Source organism: Rhinichthys klamathensis, unplaced genomic scaffold (assembly GCF_029890125.1).
Source record: "Rhinichthys klamathensis goyatoka isolate OS25496 unplaced genomic scaffold, OSU_Roscu_1.1 h1tg000060l_1, whole genome shotgun sequence".
NCBI lineage: Eukaryota > Metazoa > Chordata > Actinopteri > Cypriniformes > Leuciscidae > Rhinichthys > Rhinichthys klamathensis.
Window position 1 is genome coordinate 3,198,640 of NW_026606605.1, and position 24,061 is coordinate 3,222,700.

The 24,061-nt window shown below is 38.6% G+C and overlaps 1 protein-coding gene across 1 annotated transcript in view; it reads right to left on the reverse strand.

Moving 5' to 3' along the window:
• The window catches only part of cdk6 (cyclin dependent kinase 6), a 43,246-nt gene that overhangs the window by 11,893 nt on the left and 7,292 nt on the right, over positions 1–24,061 (reverse strand). Inside the window, exons 4-5 of the mRNA XM_056249699.1 lie at positions 17,788–17,955; positions 686–795 (exon numbers count right to left, since the gene is read on the reverse strand). Of these exons, the coding sequence (XP_056105674.1) occupies positions 686–795; positions 17,788–17,955 (278 nt within the window). The remainder of the gene's footprint in view (positions 1–685; positions 796–17,787; positions 17,956–24,061) is intronic.

The window sequence follows — 24,061 nt, forward strand, 5'->3', positions numbered from 1 at the left end:
ATTATACAATTAAAATGGTATATAATTTAAAATAGTTTTCAGAGTCTTCAAATTACATGTGACCCATAATGTGATATATATTTAATATAATGTCCATGCTCAGTGGTTTTCAATTTTATTATTTTATGTCAGATTTCCATTTTAAAGTGTGCATTATGGCCCTAAAACCACCTTAAAACGCAACCTATTTTATATATATAAATATATATATATATATATATATATATATATATATTTATATATATATATATATATATATATATATATATATATATATATATATATATATATATATATATATATATATATATATATATATAAATATATATATATATATATATATATATATATATATATATTCTTCAGTGTGAACGGAAAGTGGGCCCTATCACTAATAAAGTGGACCAAAAAGAAATTAAAGGACTATTTTGCACTTTAAAATATGCATTTAAAATATTTTTATGTTAAGCATATTATTATTCAAGACACACCCTGTGCAATATTTATAGACTCAAGGGAAATCATAACTCTTGTTACTCCATGTGTGCCAGACACATGCAAGCAATCAGGTCATCCATGCTTGACACGTTTAACTGAGCATCACCTGCCTGAATCCTACATCTTTCTTCATTTCAGTTAACTAGTCAGGATTATTACGATAGATAATGACTCTGTGCAAACTTACCGGCGTCTGAACATCTCAGCAAAGATGCAGCCGACACTCCACAGATCCACAGGAGTAGCATAGCTGGACTGAAGCAGCACCTCGGGAGCTCGATACCATAACGTCACAACCTGCACACACACAAAAATAATGACAGATATTAGATCTTCTTATTTACACGACCTCACTTAAGTCTAAAATAGTAGTAGACGCTCTTGTCTATAGAATCAGTGACAATTATTTGAGATAAAATAGTCCAAAAACAATATATCATAAACATAAAATCAGATTTTAAAATTATACAATATATTATATTTAGATAGTCCATTTTATACATTCTACTAACTATAAGTAACTTTGCAACTACATGTCAACTAACTCACAGAGTACTAGTAGATTAAGTTGACGTAGTATTAGTAGACTGCTAGGTTAGAGTTCGGGTAAGTAGAATAAGTTGACAGTCAGTAGTATGTCTGTTGTAAAGTGTTAACAGATATTCAGCAGACAGTACTAATACTCTAATAACTGCTAGTTGACATGTAGTTGCAAAGTTACTAATTGACATGTAGTTACTAGTTGACATGTAGTTGCAAAGTTACTTATAGTCAGAAGAATGTCTACAGTGGACATTTTTCTATTTCTTAATTGTACTGTATAATCGACTGGAATGGCATAAGGCTGAAATAACAGCCTGGCGATGTCCACACACTCATTTGTCCAGTCTATATTTTATCTCTACCTCCGAACAGGCCCTACTGACCAATGGACCCTTTTCACAGACTGTGATCACGCGTTTTAACAGTCATCAGCACTGTAAATCCTGCAAAGTTGTTTATATTTTCTTTTTCTTTTTTTAAATATGTACATTTATAATACTATACTTTGTATTATATTATCTAAACATCAAATTACGCTGCTGTGAGGGTGTTTCTAACACAGCGACTGTGGGAGTGACAGTCGCTGTGTAAATGGACATCTTTCTCCCTCCTGACAGCCGTTATCAATCCCTCCCAATTTTTTCCCTATTTCTGAAAGTAGTGAAAACACTATTGTGGAGTTTTTCTTTTGCTATTTGAGCAAATAGGAACATAAAAAAAAATAGATTTAATGTAGTCTCTCATTTACTGCTATAGAATTTTACCCAACTATGACGACTTCCGCTTCTGAGAAACCCAGAACTGTGAAAAGGGTCTATCGAACGCCTTATACAGGCTGCAGGAGCCCAGGAATACTCAGTATGCAGGATTCTGCTGTTAACAGCTACAGTAGGGAGAGCCTCCAGACAAAACTCAGTGACCCTGCACAGGGTGGACGGCTTCCAGGTGCTTTCCCTCCTCGCAGCGCTCTCTCGCTCTCCTCCCAGTAGGCTCTGGGCCCAGAAACCCCCAGGCTTATCAGCCAAATCAGTCAGGCCTGTGTTTGTAAGCAAAGCCTGGAGCGTATATCAGTGACTCGTATCCTAAAACGCGCAGCACTCGAGGGTACGCCAGAGAATTTGAAGGAAAAAGAAACAGGGCCGTCAACGTACTAAAACTGACATGCACTTGGGTTATAAATATATAAGATGCATCAAGGACCGGTTTGCTTTAATTAATCAGACGCATCTACACTGGAAAAATGTTTAAACTTTTACAGGAAAAAAAACACACTAAAAATGCTAGAGAAAAACCTGGTCAACTAAGTTACCTTTCCATATGCAGTGAAAAACTGTAAAGAAGAAGAATTTTTACACATGAAGTGGCACCTCTGAGTTCAGACCTTAAATTCATTGAAAGTCTTTGGGATGTGCTGGAGGAGACTTTACAGAGTGATAGACTCTTGCACTGTCAATACAAGATCTTGGCCAAAAATGTATGCACCTCTTGATGGAAATAAATGTTGTGATGTTATTTCCATGTGCATACATTTTTGGTCAAGATCTTGTATTGACAATGAAAGAGTCAGGTAAGTATTTGTCTATTTAAATCCAGATCGACTTTTTTGGCTGGGCAGTGAATGTAATTTTACTGTAAAACACAGATAGGAATTCATAGTTTTTTCTTTTAAAAACAATAAATTTGACAGTTTTTTACAGTAAAATTACATTCACCGCCCAGCCAAAAAAGTAGATTTGGATTTAAATAATGAAAGAGTCAAGTAAGTATTTGTCTATTTAAATCCAAATCTACTTTTTTGGCTGGGCGCTGAATGTAATTTTACTGTAAAACACTGTCAGATTTATTGTTTTTAAAAGAAAAAAATATGAATTTCTATCTGTGTTTCAGTTATTTTTCTTGCCATAAATTATATAGGAATTCATAGTTTTTCTTTTAAAAACAATAAATCTGACAGTGTTTTACAGTAAAATAACATTCACTGCCCAGCCAAAAAAGTCGATCTGGATTAAAATAGACAAATACTTACTTGACTCTTTCATTGTTAATACAAGATCTTGACCAAAAATGCATGCACATGGAAATAACATCACAACATTTATTTCCATCAAAAGGTGCATACATTTTTGGTCAAGATCTTGTATTGACAATGAAAGAGTCAAGTAAGTATTTGTCTATTTTAATCCAAATCGACTTTTTTGGCTGGGCTGTGAATGTCATTTTACTGTAAAACACTGTCATATTTATTGTTTTTAAAAGAAAAAACTATGAATTCCTATATAATTTATGGCAAAAAAAAAAACCAGTAAAATGACATTCCCAGAAGTCTCAGAAGATTACATATAATTATATTTCATATGAATATTTTTCTCCTTATTTTTGTGATGTTTTGTCTCTGTGAGTGTGACCTTGTGCATTGTCCCTATACGAGTATTGGCCGTGTTTTATGGACAGGCTACTTAAAATAAACTCATGGTTCATCATGTGTTTTTTTAGCCAATGCAGAAGTAAGCTTTTTTCTGTGAATTTGCAAGACTTTCGATGCGTTAGCCGCTATAGGTAAATAACAATATGAATAACAAAGAGAAGTAAATGGTAAACTATTTGCGCTACAATCCAGTTTGTTCATGATTGCGATAATAAATTAAATGCCATAACAAATACCAGTTGCCAATGTCAAGCAGCATAACCGACTGTTTTTGTACAGCTAAAATAACTGATGATAACGGAAGCCTCACACATTCAAGTTACAAATGTCTTATGTAAAAAATAAGGTGGATTTTTACTGTCTGTGTTATGATGGAAAGAGTAAAATATGAAATAACGTTGTTAAATATAGACCTAACAGAGATAAAGTAAACCGAGTCGCATTGCATATGTTTTTGTCTATTTTTCTCAGTGTATGGGAGCCTCAAACTGTTTCTTCGAAATAGGCCTCTAAATAGCAAAGGCCGCCTCTGGTTATTATTATCAAAACATTTAAAAGTGAAAAGCAGGTTTTTAAAGTGAAAAGAAGGTTTTAGTGCTTCATTGCTATATTAACATTGTCAATTAATAAAACATATGGCATATAAATTGTAAAATAGAGGCATTAATATGTCATCTCGTAATATCTAACATTGTCACCATATTTTTTACAGTGAGTTTCTAGCAAACACAGCTGTTGCTTTTACCATAAATTTGATAGATATTTACGGTGTTCAGTTAAATATTAAGCCTAATCCTAAATTAAAATGCAATTTCAGTATAATATCTTAGGGTCTATATGCAACGAGAAAAATGCCCAACAACTGAAACGATTCTAGATGATGACTTGTCAACTCCAATTCATTCGCACTGAATGGGAATCATTCTGATTCAGTCTGTAAATCATTCTTATTATAACAGCAAATGACTCATTCATGTTACAATGTTCGCGGTGCGAAATACGTTCACGTTTTTCATATGTATAACAGACTATATTTAGTGAGAAGACCGCATGTGCTGTGTTGACGCTTTCTCATTTGGGTCTTCCTGGTTTAGTGGAAATGGGGAGGAAGTTGAAGGTGAAATAAAAAGGATGAGACATTTTGGCCTCTTTTGTTGCCATGTGACCACAGCAAAAGCACATAACATATTCGAAATTAGATTCCTCTGGAACTCTTACCACAGCATCTCGCTAGCAGACTTGGACTCAAATTTGTTTATTGATATAAAAAAACACTATGATAAGGACAGTATAAAGTTTATGTTGGCTCATCTAAACGCCTCCTTCAATATTAAACTCAAAAGAATTCTAAAAGCCGCTTTTGATTGAGTCAAACGTGAACAACCATTTCAGAAAACAAGTCTGCAGGCCCAACCTGACTATCATCTTCAATCCAAACTTTTTGAGTTTGTTAACTGCAGTGAAACAAACCCTAAACTGTTGTCTTATCTAAATGTAGGGCCTACACTAAAAAAGTAGAAAAAAGAGAGTGCGCTGCTTGACTTCTAGGAAGAACCACACACCGCTTCTAACTGATACGAGCTGAAGTATATCCGTTTGTATGACAGTGTTAATAAAAGGCCAGACCACAAAACAGTCACACGCACTCGCTGGCTCACACAGCATCTCGCTAGCAGGCTGCAGCTTACTTAGCAAAGGTTAAGATACACTAGAGTGATTAAACACTGTAAACCCTCAGAAGTACAAGATGAACCAACTGACAGCACTACAGATGAATTATCGTAGCAAGAGGGATAATAAAACTCAATGCACTCTGAAAATGTCAGAATGCACGTAAGAGCTGCGGTTTTCTTCGATGTTTCTCTCATTGGTGACACTCGAAGATGGCAGCAGTCTCTGTGACATTTACCCACAGAGTTCCTCTGTCAAACGGCACATGCCACAGTTTGCATCACGACACCAAATGGAAGTGCAGACTGACATGAGCTCCAGTGACGTGAGGACACTGCAAACACTGTGTAGATCACAGTGGTTGCATCCTATGCACTCAATGAACCCCATGTAGCTTCTGACGTAAATTAAAAGAGACAAGCAACAAGGAACAGTTTTATCATACTGTACAAGGAAGATGTAGCAAGCTGAATGCAAAGCAAGTTAGGCAAGTTAATTCAAGTCTTTGGGAAGTTTCAAATCTGGCAACTAAATTTAAAGTGCCCCTATTATGCTATTTTAAAGGATCCTAATGTTGTTTTAGAGGTCTCTTATAGGTTAACATAAACCCAAGATCAAAAAACACTTCAATTTTCTCATAATATACATTACCTTTTTTCTGAAACCGGTTCGTTCGAAGATTCAGTCTCTCTAAGCCCCTCCTTTCTGAGAGACTACTCTGCTCTGATTGGTCAGATGGCCCAGTCTGTTGTGATTGGTTGACAGCTTACGGCGGTCATTACCATATCTGAATTTCAGCTCTGAAGGCTTCCTCAGCACTTGATACACGAAAAGTAATGAAATTCTCGGTTTTCCTGAATCAATTCGAGCCCTCATCCTTTTGAATAGCATGCAAAGTGGATTCATAGCGTTGAAAACATCTCCTTGCCTTGTCTAAAAACACAAACCAAACTCTTACATGCCTCAGCTTCAACTACAGTGTTTGAGGGTCAAAGTAGACATCTTTCGCAGGCAGTCGATGAAGACTGGCATTAAGGAAATTTGTTACATTGTTTCGCAAGTATGTAACAGGAAGTGAGACTGGAATTGCTGACGACTCGTTTCACAGAATTGATTCTTTCTTTTAGGAGACAATAACTTTATTAGTTGTGCACTTTGAGCTTCAAAGCTTTTACATTAATAAACAGCTATAATACACACTGCATGAAAGGAAATATTCGAAAAAGCATAATAGTGGCACCTTAGAAAAGTTCTTCTTTTTTAGGTGACTATTAGTCTCAGCCTCAGATGTCTGATGCATAAGGCATAGAAAATGGGTAACACTTCGAAGTCATCATCTGATTGGTTGAATTCTAAAGGATTTCCAGGAGATGTGCGTGTTTTGGAGTTGCCAAATTTAAATCATCTTTAAAAATGGCACGAGAACTGTACAGTGTGTTCATATGAAAGTTTCTGCAAATAATTATAATGAAGACAAGATGCATTCAAAAACAGCGTGATGGAGCACAATGTAGTGGAACAGAATACAGGAGTTATTGTCAGTTGTTGAAAATAAATAAAGTACTACCATTCAAAAGTATGGGTCAGTATGTTTTTTTAAAGAAATCAAAACTTTTATTCAGCAAGGATGCATTAAATTGATCATAAGTGACAGTAAAGACATGTATGCATTTTGCAGACGCGTAATGCATTTATCCAAAGCGACTTAGATTGCATTTCAAGGTACACATTTACATTCTTAGCACTTCTTGCTTTCCCCTGGGAAACGAACCCATGACCTTGGCGTTGCAAGCGCCAACGCTCTACTGTTTGAGCTACAGGAAAGCTTAACTTTCCATTCATCGAATTCATCAGTTTCCACAAAAAATATAAAGCAGCACAACTGTTTTCAACATTGATAAGAAATCTTTTTTGAGCACCAAATTAGAATGAGAAGACAGTTGTTTTAAATTGCAACAATATTTCATAGTATTACTATTTTTACTGTGGTTACTTTTGATTAAATAAATGAAGCCTTGGTGAGCATAAGAGACATCTTTCAAAAACAATTACTACATCATACTACATAACATCTAGATTCACAATTCAATCTTATTAATTGGGCAATTAGTTGAATAGTCATGATCATGAGTGTGAGTGTGGATTAACATTTTGAAAATATTTCATCTTTGGATATGGTTTGCTTCGTATTTGATTGCATTAAGCAGTTGCTTTTGAAAGAATGTCCTTTCAGTGAAAAAATTCCAGTCCGTACCCTTTGGATTGAGAATGAATACATGCTAGCATTTAAAGTCTCTCTCTCTCTCCTCCTCTGTAAGTTTCGAAGCAAGCTAGTGGTTGTGTGACAGGGTACCCTACAGAGGTTTTTCTGAAACTGGCCGCTAATAAAAGGGTCAGATAAAACGGCTCTGGCTGACTCCAGATTAAAAGAGAGCATTCTGTGCATTCCTATCTGGTGAGACAGTGCGGGCCCTCTCAGCACGAGGGAAACCAAGAAACTCTTCTCAGCGCCACTGACCAAGCATATCCACAACGGCCCAGCGGCTCAACTCTTGCACTGGGCCACCCTGCACTTCTCCGTATACCCCACTCCAGCTAATGCACTCTAGCCCTTTACCCAAACCCCTCCTTTTGATTCACCCCAATAGATTTAAAACAATAGAGACACAATGTGATTCAGAATAAGCCTGGCTGATGGAGTTGGCAAGGAGCCTCTGTTTACATTGTCTCTCTCAAAGGAAGCGAAGGATGAAAGGCCCCTTCAACACAAGACGTTCATCCGCATTCTTTCAGGCCGCCCCCGGACACTTTTAAAGGGGCAAGACCGCTAACTTGGCAGAGCACAATGCCGCTCGCTAAAAATGAGCCTCCGTGATGGCCCATTATTCAGTTGGTAATAGATCAGTGAGTGATATCATTAGCTAGCTTCTGAAAGTCCTCTGAACATCAGCCATGTGCAAAGCAACATATTCAAAATCGACTTGCTGGTTGTTTGCATGAATGACTAGGACTTAAGAAATACTTGCCTATTTATGCATTTCTTATGCAGGAATGAACATAAGACGTTCTTACATTCTAAAACAGATAGGCGCGGAATGCAGGATTTTATATATATATATATATATATATATATATATATATATATATATATATATATATATATATATATATATATATATATATACACACACACACACACACACAGAGGGATGCTCGTAACTTTTTTGGTCTGATTCTCAAAAGAGCACCTGGAGATCGTGGCGAGATGCTTGACTGGCTATCGCTGTAGCGACGGTGCTCAAATTATAAATTATATAACAAATATAATATTTATTAAAATGTAAATATAATATATAAAAAATTATATTAATAAATAAATTATTATTAAATTATATTATATTAAAATAATAAAAAATATTATAATAAAAAAGCCAGATAAACTAGCTGACCTCACTAATCGGTGACCCATTCCCGTACACTACTCTATATGGTGTTCTTTAAATATCATGTATTGGCCATGCCCATGAACAGGTGCATTTTTGCATGCTTTTTATCATAATTTAGTACTTATGATGGCAAAATAGCTAAGATGAGCTGTATTTAGGTACAGAAAGTTTTCAGTAATAAAATATTTTAATTATACCCTCACGGATGGACTGAAAACAGGCTATTTTTGAGTTCGCTGTGCTTGCACATTGCAGTCGTACTGAACAAGCCTCCCACCTCACCTCCAGCCATGTTTTGTCTTAGGACGAGCCATTCTTTCCCTCCCAGTCAAACGGGCTGTAAACACTGTTATTGTGAAGCCAGAGGGTTTTCCCCTAAAAATCCATTTAAAATGGCAACAATACTATAGGTTTAGAGATTGGAGAAAGATATATGAAGGCTCAAGTAAGCAGCATTCATAAACTGTATACAGTAAAGAAAGAAAAAAAAAACCTCCACAACTGTTGCCAAAGTATGCAGAGCTTACAGGAATGCTGTATGGGGCCCTCTCTGAGCGAACAAAGAAAGCACAGTCAGACTCCTTTTCCCCAGCGCTACCACATCCGCACATCATTAGTTGGAAAATTCCTGATATATGCTGTAATTTTTTTTTTTTTTTTTTTGCACTCTGGTACAGGCAAAGCTTTAATATCCAGATTCCATTGGATCCTGCAACGTACCCCCAAATCAGTTCTCTTTTCCCGGTTAGCAATCGGCCCGCCAACATATAATCCTGACAAGGTCCGGGAGCAAGGGTTCAGCGCTCTCTATGGACCGCTAGCAAATGAGGTCACACAGGAAATACCAAATAAGAAGCTCCCCATGCATTGTGCTGCTGCACTCTTTGTGTGTCTGTTGGTGTTTGGAAGCCCCCTGCTTTTTCCGCTGGATTTTTTTTTTTTCTTCCTTTCTCCTTTTTGGAATACCGGGGGAGATATCTAAACATTCCCAAAGTGTGCCGCACGTGCTCTCCTGAGTCCTGCGTGCCATGTTTTCCTTTTTCCAGACATGCCGCTGCCTCAGAGTCTGTCCAAAGCAAAAGCACATTGTCTGGCAACGAACAAGCTGCTGCGCTCAGCTCAAACCAAGACTGGTCTAAAAACCTAAACAATTTTTCATAATTAAGATTTATGATTTGGACAGAATGTCCTGCTAAGAAACATAACTATTTGGAAAACTCAACGTACCAACCCCCATGCTTTTCAAAACTTGTTTCAATGGCAAACACCCGTAGCTTGTTTCAGCCTGGCTGCATCCATTTGCTAAATCTACAGTAAGTGTCATGGTCACATGAAAGGTTTATTACGAACAAAACTCTTTCGGGCAAGTAGAAACACTAAAGCGCATGTGTCCGTGTATCTCCTGCAAAAGTGTGACCTCTTTTGAAGTGTAGGAGTGGGACAGGGGGTCCTGCCAAGCAATGATGAGAATGTGATCTCGTTCCAAACATACTTTCTTCTGTTGAACACAAAAGATGATGTGTCTGTTTATTTATTTATTTGTTGTCCCTACAATTAGTCTAATGTTATTTTGGACCCCATTGACTTTCATTGTATATGGACAACAACAATTAAAATCTTCTTCAAAATATCTTCTTTTGTGTTCCGTAGAAGAATGGTATACAGGTTTGGAACGGCATTAGGGTGAATAAATGACAGAATTTTTATTTTTAGGTGAACTATCCCTTCAAGAAATATTTAATAGACTATCACCAGCTTTACGTTGTCATGACACACAACAAACGTTCCAAACAAAAAGCTAATATAGGACAAACACGGTTTAAACATGTTTAAACTATTAAGTTTCTTTCGGACTTCCGTTAACAAGCTTCATCTGGGCATCATCATACTCATCCCTCCCGGATCTATAGCTACATATTACTTTAAAGGGGAAGATCTGATTGGATACAGTTGGTTTGCACTGGACAGTGAAGCTGAGCTCAAAATGGAAATCCCATTAAGCAGATTCATTTCATAAAAGGGGTTGAATAATGTATTCTGTCGAACAATGAGTCATTTCCCCTGCCCACACATTTATTGAAACAACTACAGGCTCATTTAAAGATGCCTAGCTTCATTTTCAGTAAGAGCAGGGACTTTTAAACACAACAGGTTGTCTGTGTGCCTCTTCCTATTCATGCTCACATCACAATGATTATCATCTGCAACAGCCTGCACACAGGACAGATTAGAAGAGGCGTGAGTCTCCGACTGCAAATCTGACCAGACGTGCTTAATGAGAGGACAGATGGAGTGGACCGTTAATTGCATTATCAGTTAGTTGGACTGTGGCCATTCTCTGTCAAGCTGTTTGAAAAGCCAAAAAAGCCTTGCTCATCTCATTCATCTGCCAGAAAAAGTAGCTACTATACACGATTGTTCCAGTTGTCATGAAAGGGTTAAGTGCCAGTCAGGTTTTGTGTAAGTTGATCAAAATTCTAAAATAAACAAAGTTGCAAATGTATATCTTTACACATTGTCATATGAACAACCAGTCAGAAATGATATTCATGAACTTAAAGGTGCTCTATGTAACTTTTCTACTAAAATGAATGCTTTTTTTATTGCCTGTGTGTGAAGGGGTTGTAATCACACATTAAAATGATCCACTTGTCGAGTTTTGCTATTACCTCTGAAGGCCAGTATTCCTATTTCTATGTGAAGTCTCCGGGTCGGATTTACCGCGAAATCCAACAGATGTGACGTGCATGCGCGCTCCCGAGCCTCTCTCCTTATAGTCTATTGTAGACGGTCAGGGAGTTACGTCCGGTTAAAGGCGCACGTTTTTCGGCTTATATCTCAGTCAATCTTTGATCAATATTCCCAAGACTCTAATCGTTCGTAGTGCTGGACGGGGCCTTTCGAACGAGCCCACCCCCGAGGTCCAACTCGCCCGGCTCCCTGAGTTATAGCCGTTCGAAATCGGGGGTCCCACCGAACGGCGATCCGGTAGGGGGCATCCCCGAGGCCCGCCACTCTAGCGTTCGGGCAAGGGTTCCCCTAAGACCTCCTCCCCCGAATTTGAGCTCTCTGGGTCTTTGCGTTCCAGAGATACGAGCGATTTTCTTCTGAGATCGTGACGTCACCGGCGTCCGCAATTTTGCAGCGCGCCCGATGGTTTTCTGCTAATATCTCCGCGAAAACACCACCAAAAACTATGGAACTTATATGGTTCTTTTCAGCTCGACTAGATGGTCCCAACGAGCTCGGTGCTCGCCGAATCCGTCAAGTATTCGCCGAGATATTTGCGTAATAGACGGTATTGTCTATGAGTTCGAGCACGAGCGCTCTTGTAAAATTTGGTTGCAATCTGAAACATCACCACTAGAGGCCGCTAAAAGTTACGTAGAGCACCTTTAAGTACACAAAACCTTCTTCATTTCGAGTCAGACATCACTAGCTCCGAAAATTTAGGCAGCTGGGATTAGTCTTAATTGTTTTAATACATCTTTTCAATTCACTAAATGCATTGGTTCATAATGTCATTTGTTTGTGAATTGAACCACAATATTTGCAAGATTTAATCAGGCAGAATGATTCAAACTTGCAAGTCATGAGTTTGTGAGTCTTTGAGAACGATTCTTTAAAAGAACTGGCTCATTATTTGCGTGTATTAAACAGTCAGACTGTTTCAAACCAGTAAGTTAAGAGTCTTTTTTAAATGATTCATTAAAATAATCATTACACAAATGTTGTTTGTTCATGAATCGGACCACATATTGTTTGCATGATAAAAGCAGTCGGAAGAAAGTTGCGAGTATTAAATTTGCAAGTCTATGAGAAAGATTCTTTAAAAGAACTGGCTCATAAGAGTCATTCGTTCCTGAACCAAACTGAGATGTGAAATGTGATTCAGTCAGAATCGTTAAGTTATGAGTATTTTTTAACAATTAAGAACTAGTTGCTCTCAAGTTTGATAGTCTTGTACGATTCCTTAAAAATCGTATTTGTAAATTGAAGCCCCAACCTCATTCGATGTCAAATGATACAATCTGCATCATAGTTGAATGTATCGGCCATCCACATTTGCTCTATGAAACTCAACCAGCATTGAATTGTGGGATGGTTTGGGTTAGCGGACACGAGTCTAGAAAGCTATGGGCGCTAGGTGATACAAACATAAGGGATTCATTCTACCATCAGAGGGGAAGGAAGTGACAGGGACCACAGGACTCCCACAGCACAGACTGTTATGAAGTTTGTGGTATGCAGAAAAACGGTTGCAGGAAAAGAGGGATTCTTTTTTATCTCAGCATAATTTGAGCCTTGACAGCCACTTGTACAGCAAATCTACACAACCCACCAAAAGCAGCCTGGATGCTCATGCACTTTTGGATCACTTCTGCAGATGGCATCTATTTCAGAAAGGCCTATAAATATGTTTTATTAGATGATAAAAGGCCAAGGGAACCCCATTCGCTTTGTTTAATGCAAAAATGGGTTGGAGGTCTTCCAGAAGAAGCATAGCAATAGATTAAAGTATGCTTACTTAACACTATAAAAGATGTAAAAAATTGTACAACAATCAGTCGGATGAATGATCTGAGACATTTGCCTGCAGTTCTGTAAATCCAATTTCATGAGCAATGCGTTGCACATGATGTTTGCTTGAACAGGATCCTAATCGCTTTCATGGGACAATCCCAGCTGCCTCCATTATTACAATAACTCCATTTGATAAAAAGGAAGAGGCCGCAATCGATTTCATCCCATCGAGTATCGCTAGATTACAGTTTGCATGCATCGTAGTGTCAAGCGCAGCTTCTGACTGTCCATGAGCTGAAATAAAAGCAATCTAGGCTCATTAGAAAAGCAAGCCTGTACCTATATTCTTGAAATAACTCCAAAAACATACATACATACAATTCACTGCAGTTTCCAGTTGAAATGAACATTAGTGGCAGTAAAACACCAACTTTTATTTCTTTTCACACAATTTATAATCATAAATCAATATGTAAATTATGATTTCGGAGGAAGATTACCGATTATACTACCATAGTGCATGATCTGTAAACTAACACATTTTGACATGTGCATCACAACCACCTCCGTATGAATGGCTTTTCTGATGTAGAAAACTTGATCGGAAGCTCACCTGGTTTCGCACTTGCAATGTGGAGCGCTCAGGTACAAGTCCTCTGAAATAAATACGTGTCATGATAGAAGAGCTCAAAGACTTCTAGAAGCAAATTGCATGGTTGCTTCAGCAAATGCTTTTTTTTTTTTTTTTACACTTACATTGCTTTTTTCGACACTGTCGGTTAGGTTCAGTGTCGGATTTAGTGTAGGTGCTTTGTTATTTTCAAACTAACCTTTATTTTTATTAGAATTAACCTTTTAAAGTCACTCTAGACATTTGAATACAACCACCAACGTAAAAAAACATTACCAGTTACCACTTTTAGTGCCACACACTGGACATTTCGCTTCGAAAGTGTGGCAAAAACATGCCAAAAGCAACGTAAAAGAGCATTTTCCAATGAGCCTGGGTTGGGGGAAAAAGGCATCTAATGCACCCAAAAAGCCAAATGGGGAGAATTAAAATTACTGTGTATTGTGTTTGTGCTTTAGGCTGTCAATCAGAGATGGACAAAAGCAGTAGAGAGAACCAGAGTCATTCTAACAAACAACAATGCTGCGGACCCATGAGATTTGTAGGGTCAGGCTAATCTCCACCTCTCGGGGCACCCGATGGGTGGTCCATTCAGCGCTCGGTCGCTGTGTGTCAGAGGTGTAAAGACCACCTGAAAAACATACTTGAGTAAAAGTTGATACCTTACAGCGAAAATGACTCCCAAGTCACCAATTCCAATACCACTTGAGAAAGTTTTAGAGTATCTCATTTAAAAGTACTTAAAGTCCCCATGAATTCAAAATTGATCATACTTACTTTGTTTGCCTAAATGGATCGTTTTGTGGTGAACAATTCATCCATGCAAGTCAATCCACACAAATTTTTTTTTTTGGCTTCGTAATCTTTAATCAAAATCTGAAATTTCCCCTCCCCTCTGCATTGGAGGACCTTCCCTGATGACGTAGGTTTGACGGTTTTGGTGTCGGCTTAACATCCGTAACCACGCCCCTCCAACTGACAGTAGACAGGCTGAATGAAACACCTACTTTTCTAGATCCAATCAGGTGCTAGTTGAAAAAAAAAGCCACGCCGACTATTTTGCCTCATTTAGTATTCCGTTTCTCTCGGAAATACGTCACAACACTGGAGAAAAGTCGTTTGCAACTTCCGGTTCACGGGGACTTTAAGCATTTTACTCATACTAGTCCTCAACACCAACGAGACATGCCAGTGAAAAACAAGAAACAGCTGATTTATGAGGAGAGCAATCACGTTTATTTTCTAAAATCAAAATAAAACTGAACACCTCAAAATCGCAATCAATCAGGTTCGACATAACCGCCTCTTAAACGTCTTCAAACACTCAAGTCTCAGTTAAACTCAAGTGCTCAAAATGAGCTCAAGTAAATCAATATCCTTCAAAAATGTTTCTACAATATAACAGATAAATAAAATAATGCTAAGTAAAATGAAATAGTTTTTCACTGGACGTGCTACACCTGCGATTCACAACTACCTGCTAATGGACTCAATATTCATCTAAAGTAGCCTTGTTGACAAGTTTGGGTAAACAAGGGCACGTATAGGAGTAAACAGTACATATAGGCCCTGTTTACACCTGGTATTAATATGTGTTTTGGTCGATCGGATCACAAGTGGACGATAAATACAGGTGTAAATGGGGTCTAAACGTTTTGAAATTGTCCACTTTTGACCTAGTCGAAAACGCATTCGACCAGATTGCTTTCGGAGTGTAGACGCTCATGGGGTCGAATGTGTTTGAACAGCCACAAAAGACCGCCTACTGACCTAATGCAGAAATATTTTGGGAAGTGCGCTAGCCAGACGGGATTTAAACTTCGTCGGCTAAAGACCCAAGTTTGGTTTGAAGACAAAAACGTACGAAGCACAAAGTTCTATCATCATTCCTGATTTCTAACACACACTCAAGCGTTCAGAGGTCTTGCAGCTGTCAGAGCTGAAATGAAAGCTGATGTCAAATGTGAATGTCACCCTCGTCCACTTGTGATCCGATCGACCAAAACACATCTCAATACCAGGTGTAAACAGGGCCATACTTATTCAAAAATGTAGTCAAGTAGAGAGTAAAAGTTGCTCATATATTTGAAAAACTCCAAAGTAGCCAAAAAGATACTTAATTACAGTAACTAATTACATTACTGAAATACTTTTACCACTGCTCTATGTTTCTCATCTACATGGCAGGAGCTGAGGGGGAAGCCACTAAAGCGGAGTTTCACAATCCCCATTAACATCTTTAACAACAATGATAAAAAGTACATTAGCATATTCTGTAAACCGCTGTGAAATACATACATATAACAAGTCAAGAAGTGACAAACACTGCACTCTACAAAAAAAAAACCCTGAGGGGATATTCCTTTATGCTTTATGCAAAACAGATATCAATTGCTTCAGACACACAGCCTGATTCAACCTCTTTGTATTGAGAACGGTAGTCTGTTTTGAATCATCGTAATTCCGGATGAGTTCTGGTGGGCAGTTATGACTCAGCCAACCATGTTTTGTCCATTCAGCACTTCTCAAGTCTTCTAATGTACAGTTTATGTCAGCATGGCAAACTAGAAGCTAACATTGAGTGTAGTCATAGAATAAGGAGCCAAAAGCCATAACAGCACGTCTGCTTTTGCATACACAATAACGACATTCCTGTAACTGCCAAGAGAGAGGAAATGGATTTTTTTAGCTGCTTGAAGGGCGGGTGATAGGGGGATTCCAGGCACAGGAACATTAATCCGGAGAGCCAGAGAGTCCATGATCACTGTAAGCACCCCCCTGCCTTATCTATCGCCCGTTTTTTTTTTGTTTCTCAGTATGTGTGGGGTGGGGTGAAACGGAGGGGATATTTTCTAGTGGTAGATTCCCAGGTGAACTCACAGAGAGTCCCCCGCCCAACGATTTAACAGCCAGCAGCCCCTTATTAAAGAACTGAAACAACATTTTTTTGCTCAGCAACTAAAACCACCGAAACCACACAACTAACAGAAGGCGCTGGCAGTCATTCAGAATCTGCAAACTGAATGAGATGTGAAAAAAAGTGGGTTAATGTCGCAAACTCTTGCATTCCCTTTTGCATGCGATATGGCCATGGCAACGACTATAATTAGATAGGAGAAATTCAATATTCACTGCAAACATCTTGATTAAATGTAAAGAATGTGATAAATCAGCTATGTAAAATATATGCAAAATATATATTTTTAAAAACACTGATTTAACTCGCACAAGATCTCGAAACAAAAAAACACACACACACACACGCAATGTCTGTTGCCTATGTGCAATCTTTTGACATCAGAGTCGTCCTCAAGAGAATGTGACTTCAAAGGGTGGCAGAAGGGAATTGATGGGACTCAAGTCCATCTCATCTCAGCTTAGGCCACTTTGTGAGGCCAAAGACATGGGACAGCATTTGCAGGGATCAGCTTACACATTATACACCCGCTTTCAGGCACATGTCTGATGTGTTGCCTTTCAGTGATACCACATCTGATTGGACATCGTCCATATCTGTCTCAAGGGATCTATTTGTCTGTATGATGGCATGTCACACTCCTAAAGCTAACAAGAGGACATCCGATACATCGAAGATTTCAATAATGTACTACAGTAGGCAATGAGAAATGTTTGCAGTGTGTCATCTGCATACTTGAAAGGGGAATTAAGGAACCGAGGGATGGAACGGTGGAAAAGATGACACTTACGCATTGGGTCTCATCCATTAATAACTGCACAAGTTGCATACTTTTGTAGAAAATGTCACATATAAAAAGCATACAAATATATCTACATACTGTGTTTTTATATATATTGGTCCTTACTAGTTACAATGTTAAAACGCACATGTTTCTGTAGTGGTAGGTTTAGGGGTAGGGGTTAGGTGATAGAAAATATCATTAACCTGAAATAAAATCAATGGAAGTCTGTGCAATGTCCTCACTACTATATGAAACGTGTGTGTAGCATTTTTATGTCATCCTCTAAAATTTAACAAATAGCACTGCTTCATTCACTATGGCAGACACTTGTGCAACCCAGTTACTCACCACAGAAGTAAGAGCCATCTGAAAGCTGTAGATCCGCGCCAGACCAAAATCAGCCAGCTTGATCTGTCCTCCACTGGTGACTAGAATGTTTTGAGGCTTAAGATCTCGATGAACCACACGGTGAGAGTGAAGGAAATCCAGACCCTGCAGCAGCTGGTACATCATATCCTGTCAAAACACGACCAGAAGACCTGAGCCATTCCAAATATATTATACCAAAAAATTATTTTAATAACCTGAATTGGATAAAAAAAAAAAAAACAGACGGAACGGTACTAATATCAAGAAGACAGGCTCAAGAGAATGTCTAATATATGCATGCGGAGGCGAAAAAAGTGAGCATGTCCCTTTAAAAAGTTCAAGTTTGGCAGATGTTGATAACCAACATGACGGCAGAGCAGGAAAGACACGCTGCCGTAAGGCTCCTTCCCTGTAGGCCTCTGCTTCCCTGCAGCTGTCCCGGGATCACAGCTAATTGTGAATAGCCTCGTTCTGCCAATATAAAATCAGACTATGATTCTGAAACTGAAGAGGTGGTGGGGAAAAGACAGCAACATAACTGCCATTTCCTTTGGTAGAAATTGTCAACATTGGCCGTGGAAGGTCAAACTGACAAATAGATAAGAAAAAAAGGAGGCTGTGTATAAGAAGGGAAAAGAAAAAGAAGTAGGGTTGGAGTGGCGAGCGGGGAGCATTTGCTCACAGTTGCTGCTTGACTTGTTCCAAAGCAAAGGTATCAAGCGGTGGCAGCCTACCCCTGAGAAACCCGCTGCCAAGACCTCACAAGTGACATGGATCCGAGCCCACAGCACTGTTCATTCCCCAACCAGCTGGTGAGTGATTAAAACCACTGAAACAATGGGGTGCACACTCAAGCGAAAAACTGCAAACGGCGCGAGTCAGACCGGGCGAGGGGAAGGGGACGGAGGTCCTCGCAATGTGTGCGCTGGGGGCCTGCACTAGGGAACGCGCGTGTGTTAAGAGTCAGGCAGCCAGCATAAACAAGGAGCCTTTCTGAATGCCCATCCAGCCATGACCTCTTAGACCTTCAGGCACAGGCAGTCCGGGAGCTCCTAAAACGGCATCACCCCCTACCAGCTCCTCTGTCTTGGCCTAAAATGGCCCACTTTTGCTCAAGACAAAAGTGAAAAGAAAAAAGGAAAGGTACACAACCACCTCAGAAGTGTGACCCGAGTATAAACACTCATATCGCCTCCTCCAAATACTTATTAAGTACCTTAAATGGACATGTTATCTAATTATCATCATGACAAACGCAGTCTGTGTGCATTGTCAGCACTGTTTTCGGAGGGGAAAATCTGCAGATTATGTCATTTAAATGCATAAAGTGGTGGCTGAATTTAATATTATATAATACATATGCACTGCTTTTCAAATGTTTGGGGTCAAAGAAATTAATGCTTTTATTCAGCAAGGATGCAAAGTGACGGTGAATTCACTGATAAAATTACAAAAGATTTCTCTCTCAAATAAACTACCAACACTACCAACCTTGAAATAACCAGGCTTTGTTGAGAGGCATTCAGAATCAAAACAAAGGAAAGATTTGATAGCACCTGTCCTAAAGTACCTCTTCTCGGAAAAAGGGAGGAAAATAAAGGAGAGGAGGAAAGACCAAACACAAAAAGATCATACATCAAAGAAAAATCCCCACCAAAAAATCCCGTTTTCCACAAAAATGTTAAGCAGCACAATGTTTTCAACAATGATAATAATAAATGTTTCTTGAGCAGCAACTCAGCATATTAGAATTATTTCTGAAGAATCATGTGACACTGAAGACATAAATTACATTTGAAAATATATTAAAATAGACAGCAGTTATTTAAAATTGTAGTATCTTTTCATAATATTACTGTATTTTTTATCAAATAAATGCAGTCTTGGTGATCATAAGACAACATTTTTGACTCAAAGCTTTTGAACGCTAGTAATAATTCAGAAGTATAGTTAGCCATAATGTATGAACATGTGCTTTACTTGCAAATGAAGGCCGTTTGAATTCTGGAGAATTCTGCGGGTGCAGGTTCCTCAATTATTAAGGTTATTATTATTATTATTATTGTGTTATTGTTATTTTAAGTGAGATCTGCTTTAGAGATACTCTGGAAAGCACTTTAGTTAAGTGGAAAATCAAGCTTGATTTACCTGTCAAACAATGTCATTATAATCTCAAAAGGAGTAACCTGACAGGTGGAATCTGAATGCTTCTTTGGACACGGTTCTTTGTTGTAACATGCTATTCACACAACAGAGGCGCTGTAATTTACAATCAAAAAATTAGTGCCATAAATTAAAAACCAACACTACCGACCTTGAAATAACCAGGCTTTGTTGAGAGGCATTCAGAATCGAAACAAAGGAAAGATTTGATAGCACCTGTCCTAAAGTACCTCTTCTCGGAAAAAGGGAGGAAAATAAAGGAGAGGAGGAAAGATTGGGGGGAAAAAACTCCCCGAAACCAGCAGTCAAAACAGAGCTTCCAGAAGGCACCCCCCTTTCTCATGCTAATTCATGAGAGGCAGCCATATTGTTTATTGTACCCCGGCACAATGCAGGACATCTGCCAGTTAGCGTTAGTGTAATTCCTTCCCCATGCTTCATTAGGCTCTCCTTTATGGGCCAGAGACAGGCTTCGGGAAGGCGCGGGGCCGGAGAGCCTAGCCGCACTCCCCAACGCAGGGCCAGCCGCTTGATCTCCTTCCAGCTCATTTGATTCCCGGGGCCTCTCTCATCAATTAGCATGCGGTGGGTCTGAAATGGGGCAGGAGTGGGCAGTTTGGGGGCTGGAATGGGGTGGAGGCTGGGACCTCTGCAATCTGGTGTCCCGAGGAGGGTGGTGAATAAGGTTGCCGGGCATCTTTGGGAGGGCCGCACAGTCTGCAACTGATGTCGGTAATCTGATGTCTGTGTGGCCTGACAAAATGAAATCTCACTAATGCATATTCACGAGCTCTTAGGTTAAAATATTCTGACTCTGGAAGGTGTATTGCATAAATTAACTATAAATGGTCACTTATTTATATTTAAAAAAAAACTATCATCATATCTGTTAAAGTCCTTTAAATTTAATGAGAGAAGAAATTTTTCATTTTTTATATAAATGTTTTACATAATTTAAATAATTAATAGAAGACTAATAGGCCGTGAGACAGAGGGTTGATTGGTACCATTTTGAGGGATTAAACCGCATGGTGATTTTTGTGTAGGTATATGACCCTGTATTTGACAAATGTGTGATAGCATTAGATTCAAGGTAGTTTTTGGTTACGGAGGACGATTTTCAAACATATGTCAAGAAAAAGGATAAATGAATTTATCTTTAAATAAATTTTAAATTTTATAAAAAAAAATATTAAATTTTATAAAAAATATTATAAATATAAAATTGTAAATTGTATAAAATTTTATTTAATTTTTTATAAAATGTTATAATTTTTTTATAAAATTTTAAATTTATTTACAATTTTTAACATTTTATTATAAAAAATTATAAAATTTTATAATTTTATAAAAAAAAATCAATTTTCATAATAAAATAAAAATTTTAAATAAATTTTTAAAATTATAAAAGGATACATTTTTCTCTCTTGTAGTCACTGAACACCTTAATTTGAGGTAGGATGATATAAGTGTTGATTTCTAATGAAAGCTACCATGGATCGGATGCTATCACACATTTTCCAACACTAGAGATGTGTACCTTCATGAAAATCAAAAAGAAATTTAATCCCTCAAAATGGTACCGGTTGCCCAAATTTGGGGTCCCGTCTCATGGTCTATAATGTTAACAGAGGCTGCATTTATTTGATAAAAAAAATATAACAGTAAAAACTGTAAAATTGCTAAATAATTAACTTTTCTATTTTAATATATTTTATAATGGACTTTATTCCAGTGATGTCAAAGCTGACCTTTCTGCATCATTCCTCCAGTCTTCAGTGTCACATGATCAGAAATCATTCTAATATGCTGATTTGCTGCTCAATAAACGTTTCTTATGATTGTGAATGTTGTGAACCTAATATTTCTTTTGTGGAGATGATACTTTTTTGGATTATTTGAAGAATGGAAATTTCAAAAGAACAGAATTTATTAGAAATGGGAGTTATTTGTAACAATGTAAAATTCATTACTGTCTCTGCTGATCCATTTAAAGCATCCTTGCTGAATAAGAGTATTAATTTTCATATTAAAAAAATCTTACTGACCCCAAACTTTTGAATGGTTCTATATATAATGAAGTTATGATAAAAAAATTCAAATTATAACCGTTTTTCAACCAAAACTCAATTTAAAAAAAGCTATAAATAATGTATATACACTGCTCAAAAAAATAAAGGGAACACTCAAACAACACAATGTAACTCCAAGTCAATCACACTTCTGTGAAATCAAACTGTCCACTTAGGAAGCAACACTGATTGACAATCAATTTCACATGCTGTTGTGCAAATGGAATAGACAACAGGTCGAAATTATAGGCAATTAGCAAGACACCCCCAATAAAGGAGTGGTTCTACAGGTGGTGACCACAGACCACTTCTCAGTTCCTATGCTTTCTGGCTGATGTTTTGGTCACTTTTGTATGCTGGCGGTGCTTTCACTCTAGTAGTAGCATGAGACGGAGTCTACAACCCACACAAGTTGCTCAGGTAGTGCAGCTCATCCAGGATGGCACATCAATGCGAGCTGTGGCAAGAAGGTTTGCTGTGTCTGTCAGCGTAGTGTCCAGAGCATGGAGGCGCTACCAGGAGACAGGCCAGTACATCAGGAGACGTGGAGGCAGTAGGAGGGCAACAACCCAGCAGCAGGGCCTTTGTGCCCCGCTACCTCAGCCTTTGTGCAAGGAGGAGCACTGCAGAGCCCTGGAAAATGACCTCCAGCAGGCCACAAATGTGCATGTGTCTGCTCAAACGGTCAGAAACAGACTCCATGAGGGTGGTATGAAGGCCCGACATCCACAGGTGGGGGTTGTGCTTACAGCCCAACACCGTGCAGGACGTTTGGCATTTGCCAGAGAACACCAAGATTGGCAAATTGCTGAAAAGCTGCAGTGCTCTTCACTGATGAAAGCAGGCAGCAGAACGTTCTCCACGGCGTCTCAAGACTCTGACACGTCTGTCACGTGCTTAGAGTGAACCTGCTTTCATCTGTGAAGAGCACAGGGCGCCAGTGGCTAATTTGCCAATCTTGGTGTTCTCTGGCAAATGCCAAACGTCCTGCACGGTGTTGGGCTGTGAGCACAACCCCCACCTGTGGACGTCGGGCCTTCATACCACCCTCATGGAGTCTTTTTCTGACCGTTTGAGCAGACACATGGGGAAGATGCAAATAAACTGCACATTTACCTCTAACATGCAAACCAGAGACTCAAACCTAGTCTGCGTTATGTTCAAAAGTCCCCCTCGATAACATGATCCCTCCTTACCGATACACAAACCTTGCAAAGGAAACCCCTTAGGTGTCACTTTTGAACTTTTGAAATGTTTCCTAGCTTCTGTTTCTATTTCAATTTGGCACGAATGACAAAGAGAGAGATACGGTTCGTTCCAGCACTCAATGTAAGATGTCCTAGAGGGAGAGGTAGTGAAATATGATGAATGGATTTGTAAGACTAGCACGTGGGAAAAAGTCTAAATAGATTACAGGAGAGTAGATGCTCAGGACAAAAAAAATAAAAAAATCCAACGTTTCTGCTCAAACCTTTCCGGATGAACGTAAGAGGACACTGACACACAGCAGGATTATTTCTTGACTAAGGAAAATGATATCTTGCATGAATGACTTAAGTCCACCGGTTTATACTAGTGAAAGGCTGAGAGGGAGGCCACTACACACGAACACAAACCCTTTGCATGCACACATACACCGAAGCAACATTCCTCTGGCCGATCTTTGGTGAAAGCCAGAGCTGAATGAAAATAGAGGCACACAGGCACCCAGCCCTTTAATTAGAAGCCCATCCACCACATGGACTGCCCATCAAAAGGACAAGACTCTGTGATCTGAGGGAGCTCCATCCTTCATCTGCTGACTTAGAAGGCCAAAACACTCATTTTTGCTCACAGGCCTCAAAGTAAAAACATTTTTTTTTTTATAAAACAGCTGCTTGAAAAAGATACAGAGATTGGAAGTAAAATCGGCTACATGTAACAAGTTAATTGATGCAGCTGTTAAATTCAAGTTGCCCTCACTTTGCAGCTCATTGTTTTTATTTACAGCTTAAAGGGATAGTTCACCCAAAAATAAA